This window comes from Antechinus flavipes, chromosome 3, assembly GCF_016432865.1.
Source record: "Antechinus flavipes isolate AdamAnt ecotype Samford, QLD, Australia chromosome 3, AdamAnt_v2, whole genome shotgun sequence".
NCBI lineage: Eukaryota > Metazoa > Chordata > Mammalia > Dasyuromorphia > Dasyuridae > Antechinus > Antechinus flavipes.
The window spans coordinates 594,005,879-594,018,008 of NC_067400.1; the positions used below are offsets into that span (position 1 = coordinate 594,005,879).

At 41.7% G+C, this 12,130-nt stretch overlaps 1 protein-coding gene across 1 annotated transcript in view; it reads right to left on the reverse strand.

Annotated features, from left to right (window-relative positions):
• C3H1orf167 (chromosome 3 C1orf167 homolog) overlaps positions 1-12,130 on the reverse strand; it is a 35,685-nt gene that overhangs the window by 12,281 nt on the left and 11,274 nt on the right. The window contains exons 4-7 of the mRNA XM_051990846.1: positions 11,074-11,114; positions 6,770-6,968; positions 5,572-5,669; positions 812-939 (exon numbers count right to left, since the gene is read on the reverse strand). Of these exons, the coding sequence (XP_051846806.1) occupies positions 812-939; positions 5,572-5,669; positions 6,770-6,968; positions 11,074-11,114 (466 nt within the window). The remainder of the gene's footprint in view (positions 1-811; positions 940-5,571; positions 5,670-6,769; positions 6,969-11,073; positions 11,115-12,130) is intronic.

The following is a 12,130-nucleotide window of genomic DNA, read 5'->3' on the forward strand; positions in this document are numbered from 1 at the left end:
TCTGGGTTTTTTTTTTTGGGGGGGGCAGATTCTCTTTCCAATAAATGACATTGCTTCTCACTGGGACCTGTGTGGGGTCCTGCTGTGTTAAGACAATCACTTATGGTAGCTTAACTTTCCAAATGGCAGCGTCTGAAAATATCATCCTAGACTGCTATGAAATAGCCCAATTTCAATAAAACTATACTCAGAGGTCCAAGAGTTCTGGGCTCATATGGACCATAATCCACCCTGAGGGCCTAACTTCCCAAACCAGAAACTACAGGGATTCACTCGTTCTAATTTTTTTATTTGTTTTTCTTTTCTTTTTTAATTTTTTTCACTCGTTCTAATTTGTTGATGGGTACCGCTGCCCATGCAAAGCAGAATAACTTAGGGCCAACAAAGCTTTGGAATTGCCACACAAGGGGGAAACAGTGCGCTTGTTCATGGAGGTGTCCCGTCTGATGTCAGGCTGTCGAAACCACTTTTGTGGAGACTTCGACACTCTCCCTTAAACAACAATGTAATAGTGGCTCTTAGGGGCTGTCACGCTGGTGCAGTGGTTCTCAAAGTTTTGATCTCTAAACCTTTTTATACTTTTAAATTATTGACGATTCTTCAATTATGTTTATCCATATTTACAGTATTAGAAATTAAAATGTCTTAGAACATTTTGACCTTGTGAACACCCTGAAAAAGTCTTGGGGACCCTTATGGAGGGAGGTCTGGCCCCTGAGTTGCAAAAAGGCTAAAGGTATAGCTTTATTGACCCCAGCTTCTGTGGTCCCCTCCTTTCCCTGAACATCCTCCTTTCCCAACATCCACTCACCAGCCAGCCTCTGGAGGTCTGGAGTGGCCGGAGCCCTGAGGTCCTGGCTGCCTGATTTCCACCTGGGATGGAGCTGATTCTCTGGTGCTCCCTCATTTCCACAAACCATCCCTAGAGTGACAAAGGATCTGCCCAAAGAGAAACATGTCATCTGTTGCTTGGGTACGTGGAAGCTCCTGCCCCACCACTCCCCGGGGCTCCCATTCTTAAGCATCTGAAAAGCTGCCAACAAAAATTTCAAAATAAATATCTCAGGCCAACTTCCTAACAATCCCAGGAAACAGAATCATGGGATCATGGATTTAGAGCTGATAGGGACCTCAGGAATTATTTAATCCAAACCTCTCACTTTATGGGTAAGGAAACTGAGGCTCAAATATTTTGACTCCACATCCAAAATTCTCTCCACTGGCTCAGCTGAGCCCTGGATTTCTCATCCATCCTGGATTCTCTTCCTCTGATTGGCTGGATCCTCCCAGAAATTCCTTTTTAAGGGATCCAGCCAGGCCAGACACGTGTTCATTCTTCCTTCAGGATGTACTTCAATATTCTCCACCAGATCTCTCTGTTGGATGCATCCCATTCTCCTTTCTCTCTCTTCCTTTCCCCGGCTTCTTTTTATGTATTATTTCCCCTATGAGAATGTAAGGTCCTCAAGGACACCGGCTTTCTTTCTGCTTGTATTTGTACATTTTGATTACTGAAACCCAAGATATCTCAGGGTTTATGGGATAGATTTCTTTCTTTAAGACCATGCCTTAAACCCAAATCACTCTGGCTCTCATTGATTGACCAACAATAGGTTCCAGACCAAGCTCCACTTGGTCATTGTTTGGGCTCAGTGTCTCAGAGTGAGTATAAATAGCAATTGTTTCTGCTCTGGCCAGAAATCCTAAAGGTCTTTCTCCCAGATTGATTTTTTTTTTGTTATATAAAAAGGCCATTCTTTGTCTCATTTCTTACTCAGCCTTAATCACTGAATGAGTGCAACCTCAAAAAAACTTAAAAAGGTCCATCTGCATGCAAGGCCATCTCCAGTCCTCCTGATCTATATCTGGCCCAGATGGCTCTGGAGGGGAAAGAGAGGCTGATGATTTTGCACAGCCCTCCCTGGCTTAAATCCAGTTCACTTGCAAATCATAATGTCATGGTCCTCTTCCAAAACAAAGAACAAACAACATTTCTAATCCCAGCACAATACTTGAAATATAGAAAGAGCTTAATAAAGGTCAAGTTAAATGACTGCTGCCTATCAGATGATACAAATATAATTCCTATTTTGCAGATGAGGAAACTGAGATTGAGAAAGCTCAAGAGATGACACAAAGCTGGGAGGAGCAGTGGACACATTGAAGGATGAGCTCCAAACCATCATGACAGAGAAGAACACTAGATCAAATCTAATAAGATGAAACTGACCTCGTGTTCTGGTTCAGTGGGATAGAAAAGTGTTTGGGTTTTTTTTTTTTTTCTGAAAGACTCTCAGGCTTTAGAGGATGACAAAGTCCACTAAAGAGTTAGATATGTCAGATTAAAAAGTTAGGGGGATCCTGGCTACAAGGCATCCAGGAATAAGGAGGTGAAGGTCCCCCATCCTGGTCTGATCTCATCTGAAATACTCAGTTTAGTTCTGTGGGGAAAGGATATTGATTAGCCAGAGAATGTCCAGAGAAGGATGACCAGGAGGGTGAAGGGTCTCAATTAAGCAACAAGCATTTATTAAGTGTCTACTGCGTTCCAGGCCAAAGAAAGAAGTGAGACAGTGCCTGCCCTCGGCCCTGTGAGTTTATACATTGAGGGACACGTTGTGTGCCTATGAAGGGGTACATAAAATCTATACAAGCTGAAAAACTTGGGAAAGGCTATATGTAGGAGGGGCACCAGGGCTGAGCATTGAAGCTGATCCTTGTAGAAAGTCTCTGAGGTGGACGGGAAGAAGAAGAACATTCCCAGACAAAGGTTTGAAGATGGCAGGGGGAATGTCATTGATGGGGTGAATGAGACCCCAGCCAAAGGTCATGTCCCTGCTAGCAATACAGGGTCTAGGTGGGCCATAGGGAAGAACACTGATGGGAGAGAGCTTGTATTGAATTTAAGTGAGAATTTATTTCAGTGGGATCTAGCTGAATTCCCAAAGCTAACAGGGAGCAGCACTGACAGAATCGGTGACCTTTAGTGGGCCTTTTGTTCTTAAGCAGGTCTTTTATTCCTTGCATTGACAAAATTACTATATCCAGTTAAAAGGTCAAGTTATGACCTTCTCAAGTTATTTTTCTCTTATAAAGACTCTACCTGTATCCTACTTCCTAGCTGGCTCCTTTTAGGGTTAGCCAGCCAGTCAGTAGCTTAATTCCTACTAATTTTAGGGGGAATTTGGTCCACTTTATGGTGCTTTGAGTTCTGGACTTATGGTAGCAAGTTCTCTAGGTTCTTGTCTTGCCTTAGGATGTCTCTCTCATTGTTATAGTTAAATCCTTTAAGCACACTTATTAAACATCACAATGGCTACCTTCTTTATGAATTTAGCCTCATGGAGTCTCTAGTTGGCATCTTCCCTCTTGTTAATGGCTAGTTCAGCTACAGAACTTAGCCCTTGTCTTTCCTTTGGTTAATGGCTAAAAACTCTCTTTCACAACTTAGCCTGCCAATCAATGGCATAATAAAAAAATCTTGGTCTAACCCTAGAAAGTCTTTTGAGACACCTGTGACACCAGCCTACAACGTAAATATGTTTTTGGGTCCAACCCTTGTCCCCAGCAGTTGATGGACCAAATGGGGTGGATCATGAATCCCCGATATATTTGGGGTTTGGGAGCTTCTGTATCCCCGTACCTCGTCATCATGACCAAGTAAGGACTGGTTGACCAAAAAGTAGATTACATGAAGAAGAAAGACTTATAATAGGGTGGGAAAGAAAGGGGCCAGGTTGTGAAATTTTAAAGGCCAAAGCAGAGTTTGTCTTTGATTAGAGAGGTATAGAGTGACATGGTCAGAGAAAGGTGTACTTTAAGAAAATCAAATGTTTTCTTTGGTCAGCTGTGTGAAGGAAGGATTGGAGGCAGGGAGACCAGCTAGGAGGCTACTGCATAGAAGTTTAAGAGGAACTGAAGGCTTGAATCTGGATAGAGGCTGTATAAGTGGAGAGCAGAGAGATGGAAAGATAGTTCCTGCTTTCAAAGAACTCCCATCTTAGTTGGAAGAGACAACATAAAAAAGAAAGAGTAGAGGCAAAGGTCTGAACACCCAAAGGGAGAAGCGTTGAAGAAGATGGCAAGGCCCTGGGATCTGCAAGTTATTTTTGCAGGCTAGAAAATAATGTTGGGCATTATATTACAGAGAAAATTCTTTTATAGGTATGAGTTAGAGTGGTAAATGAATGTGATATGGGTGATATTTTCACCAGATGATGGCAGGTACCGAAAGTCAGGGTTCGGTCACGTGAAGAATTCCCAATGGCCATTCTCTCTGGCAAAATGTAGATTTATTTAGGGGAAGAGACAAAATGAAGGGGTGGTAAATATGAAATAAAGTCGGGAGAGCATATGAAAGATAAGTTCCTCAGTGGAACTCACAAATAGCCAGTAAAAAGCTTCCAGAGTAAATATAGCAATAATCAATCCTAAGGTCCCCTGAGTGCCATAGTCCTAACAATCTGTAGGTCAGTAATAATAAAGTTTCTGAGATGATAATGAAGTGCACAGCGAACCACTCCTCAATTCTACACCTAAGCCATAAAATTAGCATTTCAGTGACATGAAGCGCCTGATCTCTCTTTTTCCTATAAATTTGTCTCCTTATTCCTGGTCCTTTGCTAAATCCTTTTGGAACTTAGCCTGTTTCAGTTAGTGTTGCAATTTCAATCAACTTTGCCCCTTGACTTGGAGATGGGTTCAAGCCTGAAAATTCTTTTAAGACACTTTGGACATCGGTCTGTGATCCCAACCTCTCGGGGTCTCCTTTTGAACCTCAACAAGGGGAGATACCAGATGGCATGGGGAAGGGCAGAGTGCCCCCGTGAACTGCCCCAAAGGAAGGCAGCAGTCATGGGATGGCCTGTAAGGAGATTTTATAGGGAAAATTTAACTTCAGGGAAATGCCTGGAATTTTTGACAGGACATGGCAAGGTGAGACTGCTCAAGATCTCTACAGAGGGTGGGTCTCAGGAGTTTGACATAACGTGGATTTCAGACTGGAGGATCTTCTTTAAGGGTGGAACCATGGAGCTAAACTGATCTCTGCCAGAGCCTTCTCCCAGCCTGCTTTAGGGGGTTATTTTTATCAATTTCTCTGCTAATTACACCTAATAGAGAAGACCTCATCCAGTCCATCAAACTAGATGATCTCTAAACTCCCTCTCAAATTTAAATGTTATGATGCAATGAAACAAAGACTTTGCCCTTAATTCATCTTAATCTTCTCCCCTTCCCCCTCCCCCCCCCCCACCATTTCCCTCTCTATATCCCTGCTTTGACCTCTGAGTTTCTTCCACTCAAAAATTCTGGGATTCTGTGGTTTGCCCACCGTTGCCCAGTTGGCTCTTGGAGGAGCCTGGGTTGGGTTCCAAGTATATCCCCATCCACTTTGCAGCATAAGAACTGTCCTGAGTCATTCACATTCCTCCATGGAAGGGCTCTTCAGGCCGTGGAGGCAGGATGGTTGGCTCAATTTGTCTTTCCCTGCTATAGGGCCAGCTGGAACCAGGATGGCAAAACTTGTCTTCCTAAGAAGCCCCAGGAGCATCAGAAGTCTATTTTTCTTACCTTTCCCGTGGGCTTTCCAGGAAGTCTTTCTCAGGAGTAGCTGTCCTGCACTGAGTCAGCAGCTTCCTTTCTCTCCTATTCAGATACAGGTCTTTCCACTAAATCAGAAAAAAACAGGAGGAGGGAGACATGGCTGCAGCCTGAGTCTCTGCCCAGCCAAAAGTGGGGTCCCGGACTGAGACTACAGGACTCAAACTTGGAAAAAGAGACCAAGTCTGGAGGGGTCAGGGAAGACATATAGGGAGGGAAAAGGGGCAGGAGGGTGAGGAGCAGAGTCCTCATCTCACAGGATCATAACGTTTTAATTTGAAAGGGAAATTAGACATCATCCAGTCTGGCACCCCACTCCCCATCTGTTGTTTTATAAGGCAGGAAACTGAGGAGTGGAGAGGTGATGAGACATAAACAAGGGAAGTAAACACAGGCTATAAATAGTAGTCTACATTTGAACCCAGATCCTGGGACTCCAGATATTCCATGTTAATTTTTTTCTCCTCTCCTGCCATTGAAAGATTCCATTCTTTTTGTTTTTACTCGATCTAATCTCCACGTTCCTTTATATACCTTGAACAACAATCTATATTCGTCTTAGCTCTACATTATTTTTCATTAATTTTGTTAAATATTTCCCAATTTTGTATAAATGTTTTTCAACATTTATTTTCCAAAACTTTACAATGCTCTCCCTTAATCCCCTATTCTCACCCCTTACTAAGGCAAAGAAGATGATATTGAAGCCATATTCTTAAAACTAATGTACTCAGTGAGGATGTCACTTTTCTAGGCTTCAGCGTTTCCTTTATGCTCAGTAGAATCATTCAATCAACTAACAGGGACTTATTAAGTTGCAGGAATTGCTAAGCTACAAAGGCAAAGAAATGAGAGCATCTCTGTATTTGATCTTGGAAGTAAAAGAGAACTTCTGGAGTTAATCGAGAAGGGGAGCGATATCAATGGAGGGACTTTTATTATAGATTATCCTTTTTTGCTTAAGTAATTGACATGTATTTATTCAATAAATAATTCATATAGGGAAAAATAAATAGAATGGGAGTAATTGATCAAGGTGATCACGGCAGCTGGACGGAGGATGGATCAGGAGCCACACAGAAGCTTGATCTTTACTATAAAGGGGCCCGTTAGGGCAGGACCACCTTGGGCAGGGGCAGCCTCCTTTCCCTCCCTGTGGGTCCCATACCTTGCGGAAGCTCCCGGCCAGCACAATCTGCCTCTGCTTACTCTTCATGAACTCCATCTGGGCTTCCCGGAGCCATAAGGCCCAGCGCATGGCACGGAGGCCCTTCCGCAGGAGATGTCTCCTCCTCAGCGCCCTGGCCACAGCCCATTGTCTCAGCAGGTGGCAGTGCCAGGCTTTGAAGCAGCAGCTGAGCAGGGCCCTGCAAGGACAGGTCAGACTGGCTGCTGTCCAGCCTCTCCCCCGGCCTCCAGGGTTTCTGCCACATTGTTATTATTCTTGTATGTCCTTCATTCTCAAAGACTGACATGAGGGAGGTGGTGCTATAACATGTGAGTGAGTAAGATTTAAGCGAGGGAGGGCTGTGCAAGGTCACCCGCCTCATTTTCTCTTCCAGAACCGTCTGGGCCCAGGGATCAGGGTAACTGGAGATGGCGCTGGAGCCAGTGGGAGACCTTGGCAGTCTTAAGTTAAGGTCTTCAGTTTTGACTAAAGCAACACCCATTCAGTGATTAAGGCTAGGTAAGACATGAGACAGAGAATGGCCTTTTATACCTAGTTTTTTTTTTTAATTAAAGGTTTTTATTTTCAAAATATATGCTTGGATAATTTCCAAATTCATCCTTACAAAACCTTGTGTTCCAAATTTTTCTCCTTCTCTTTCCCCTTTCCCTTTCCCTAGTAATCCAATATATGTTAAACATGTACAATTCTCCTATACATATTTCCACAATTATGTTGCCCCCAAAAAATCAGATCAAAAAGAAAAAAATGAAAAAGAAAAACTAAAATACAAGTAAACAACAACAAACAGAATGAAAATACTATTTGTGATCCACGCTCAGTTCCCACAATCCTCTCTCTGTTATTCCTAGTTTTTAAAGTGTTAATCTGTCAGGTTTCTGGTCATTACCAGCCTGAAGGAAAAGCCCCCAGCCTCCTCCAAAGGAGAGTAGGAAAGATACTGATCAAATTCCCAGGAATAGTTTGCAGGGATGGATAAATACTGCATGCCTTCCTTGGCTGCTTTCCCTTCTTGCCTCTCTCCCAGGAGATGACCCCCTCCTCACAGGTAAAACCCAGCCCACATCTATGCTCACTCCCCGAGTGACTCCCCACCTGTCTGGACTCTACCTCCCTTCAAACTTCCCAATTCCAACCTCTTTATGTGTGACCTTCCCCTTTTAAAAGGTAAGATCCTTGAAGGAAAGGACTATCTTCCTTGTTTACATTGTATTCTCAGAGCTTAATGCAGTGCCTGACACAAAAAGTAAGTCCTGAAAAAAATAATGCTCTCCATGTATGAGTTATAACAAACCGTCTTCTCAGGAAGAAGGGACAGGGAGAGAAGGGGAGATTTGGAGCTCAGAATTTAAAGGAAAAAAAATAAAGTTAAAATTGTTTTTTACATATAAGGAGGAATAATATTAATTTAAAAAAATGCTCTCCAAGTATAACCTATTTCAATTTTTTTGTCTTTTTAATATGGAAGTAGGGAAGAGGAGACAATTGGGAGCTAAATTTGAAAAGAAGAATGTTAAAATTGTTTTTACATGTAATTGGGGGAAAATAAAATATTAAATTAAAAAAATGTTCTTCAAGTATAACCTATATCAAATTGTTTGTCTTTTTAATATGGGAGTGGAGGAAGGGAGGAGATAATTGGGAGCCAAATTTGAAAAGAAGAATATTAAAATTGTTGTTATATATAATTGAGGAAAAATAAAATTTTAAATTAAAAAAAATGCTCTTCTATATAATCTATATTAAATTACTTGTCTTCTAAATAAGGGAAGGGAGAGAAGGAAAGAATTGGAGCTCAAAATTTGAAAACAATTAAAATTGTTTTTATGAATAATTAAGGGGAAAATAAAATATTAAAATTTTAAAAATAATCTCCATTAGGAGGAAGGAATTTATGACCAAAGAAGAACTAGAAATCATTATTGATCACAAAATAGAAATTTCGATTATATTAAGTTAAAAAGCTTTTATACAAATAAAGCTAATGTGGAGAGGATTAGAAGGGAAGCAATAAACTAGGAAAACATTTTTACAGCTAAAGGTTTTGATAAAGGCCTCATCTCCAAAATATAGAGAGAACTGACTCTAATTTATAAGAAATCAAGCCACTCTCTAATTGATAAATGGTCAAAGGATATGAACAATTTTCAAATGAAGAAATTGAAACTATTTCTACTCATATGAAAAGATGCTCCAAAACATTATTGATCAGAGAAATGCAAATTAAGAAAACTCTGAAATACCACTACACACCTGTCAGATTGGCTAAAATGACAGGGAAAGATAATGCAGAATGTTGGAGGGGAAATGGGAAAACTGGGACACTGATGCATTGTTGGTCGAGTTGTGAACTAATCCAACCATTCTGGAGAGCAGTTTGGAACTATGCTCAAAAAGTTATCAAACTGTGCGTATCCTTTGATCCATCAGTGTTACTACTGGGCTTGTACCCCAAAGAGATCCTAAAGGAGAAAAAGGGATCCCCGTGTGCAAAAATGTTTGTGGCAGCCTTTTTGTAGTGACAAGAAACTGGAAATTGAATGGTTGCCCATCAATTGGAGAATGGATGAATAAATTGTGGTATATGAATGTTTTGGAATATTATTGTTCTGTAAGAAATAACCAGTAGGATGAATATAGAGAGGACTGGAGAGACTTACATGAACTGATGCTAAGTGAAATGAGCAGAACCAGGAGATCATTATACACGGCAACAACAAAACTATATGAGGATTATTTCTGGTGGACGTGGTTATCTTTGGCAATGAAAGGATCCAAATCAGTTCCAATGGATTAGTGATGAACAGAACCAGCTACACCCAGAGAAAGAACACTGGGAAATGAGTATGGACCACAACATAGCATTTACACTCTTTCTGTTACTGTTTGCTTATGTTTTTGTTTTTTTCTTCTCAGGTTATTTTTACCTTATTTCTAAATCCAATCTTTCCTGTGCAACAAGATAACTGTATAAATAAATATGTATCCATATATTGTATTTAACATATACTTTAACATATTTAACATGTATGTGACTACCTGCCATCTAGGGGAGGGGGTGGGGGGAAGAAGGGTATAAGTTGGAACAGAAGGTTTTGCAAAGGTCAGTGTTGAAAAATCACCCATGCATATGCTTTGTATACAGAAAGCTACAATAAAAAAAATAATAAAAAACAAAACAAAAAAATGCTCTCCATTTATAGCTTGTATCAAATTGTTTTTCATTTTCGTAAGGGAGGGAAAATAGGAGGAGAGAATTTGGAGCTCAAAATTTGAAGAAAAAAATGTTAGAATTGTTTTTACATGTGTTGGGGAAATAAAATATTTTTTGGAAAATGTTCTCCATGTATAATTTATATCAAATTGTCTTCTTGATGAGGGAGAGAGGGGAGGAGAGTTTTTGGAGCTCAATATTTTAAAAAAGTGTTAAGATTGTTTTTACATGTAATTGGGGGGAAATAAAATATTAAATTAAAAAATGATGCTCTCCATCTTTTTCATTCTTGACTTCTGACCTCATCACTTAACCAAAAGTGCCCTCTCTACAGTTAGCAGTGATCCCTTAATTGTCACATCTGGTAGAAAGCCTTTTCTTGGGCCTCCTATTTCTTGGCCTCCCTGTTGAAGCTCTCCAACTGTCTCCTCACTGGGTTTCCATACAGCCAATCTCTCCTGGCTCTCTTCCTACCTCTCTGACTGCTCTATCTCTGGTTCTTTTGCTAGTTTATCATTCTTATCATACCCCTTAACTGTGGGTATCTCCAAGGTAAGGTCCTGGGCCATTTTTCTCCATACCTTTTCTCTGGGTAACCTTGTCAGTTCCCATGAGTTTAACTACCATTCCTGTAGCAGGATATAATCGGGATATTTCCAGAAGTTCCAGTTTGAGAGCTAGTAGTTCCAGGCTTTCCTCAAGGCATCAACTGCACATTTAAACTCCTGAGATATCGCAAAGTCAAAATGTCCCAGATGGAACTCATCATCTTTCCCCTAAAACCTCTGGCTTCCCAGCCCCATGCTTTTGCACAGGCTGTTCCTCAGGCCTGGAATGCCTTCCCTTCTTACCTCCACTTTCACAGGCCTTTGTGACCCATCTTCTGAACAACCCTTTCCTGATCCCTTCAGCTACTTTCATCCATTCTCCTAAACTATTTTATGTCCTTGTCTCACCCATTAAGGTCTTTATGAGTAGGGAGGCCCCAGACAGGTGCTTAGGGAACAGGAATGAGGGGGAAAGGTCTACCTCACCACAGAGCCTCGAAGGGCCCCCCCAAGAGCCTCACCTTGATTCCCTGGCCTCTGGGATTAAAGATATGGATGGCTTCTAGAAAAGAGAAGAGGACAGGATAATCAGTCTTCAAATAACTAATAGGGCCATCATATGAAAGAGAGGTTGGGTGTATTTAGCTGAGAGTGGAATGGGGAACAAATGGGGAGAAGCTGCAGATTCAGGCTTCATGGGATGCACAACTTCCTAATAATAAGAGCAAGCTACTCAGGAAGGAGTCAATTGTCCATCACGGGAGGTCTTCAAGCAGAAGCTGGATAACCATTGGTTTAACCATTGATTAAACTCATGCAACGTTCCTTATGGACTTAAGAGCCCCGACCAAGATCGAGGATTCTGTGAGTCTCCGAGGAAAAGCGCGAGGGAAAGTGATGTGTAAAAAAGGTAGCGAGGGAAGGAGCCCAGTGTCAAGCAGGCAGGTGAATTTATATTTGATCTTAGACTGCAAGAGCCACCTCTAGCTGTCCTGATCCTTATCTGGTCACTGGATCCAGAAGGGTCTGGAGGGAAAAGGGAGACAGGTGACCTTGCCCAGCCTGAAATCCAATCCATTTGCATGGCATGGCATCCCCTCCATGATGTCATGGCCTTTTCCAGAACAAAAGCAAATAACAACTGCAGCTCATCTATATATATATAGAGGGTGTAGTCCTGGGATAGCCAGCTGTGGATATCCCACTCACAAACTGTCTTCTGTCCTCCCTCTCCTTCCTCCCTAATAATCTTGTCTTCAGTTGCTGTCTTCTCCCAGCCTGAGAAGTCTTGGGAAACTCCATTGGCCAAGTTATTTATCTGGCATGGGTCTCAGTTTCCACAGCTGTACTCTAACAGACTGCTAAAGTCCAGTCTTCCCCATCAGTCCCTTTACTCCAATATCTGTGGGAAAATGGGGTGACTTTGCTCCTGGGGAATGATGGGAAATCATGACCCCCATCCCACAGGAGGCAGAACATCGGAATGAACAATAGGCAAACTTTGAAGCCCGGGGACCTGGATTCAGGTCTTGATGTTGTCATTTACTACTGGGTAGTGAGAAAGCTGCTTAAGAGGGT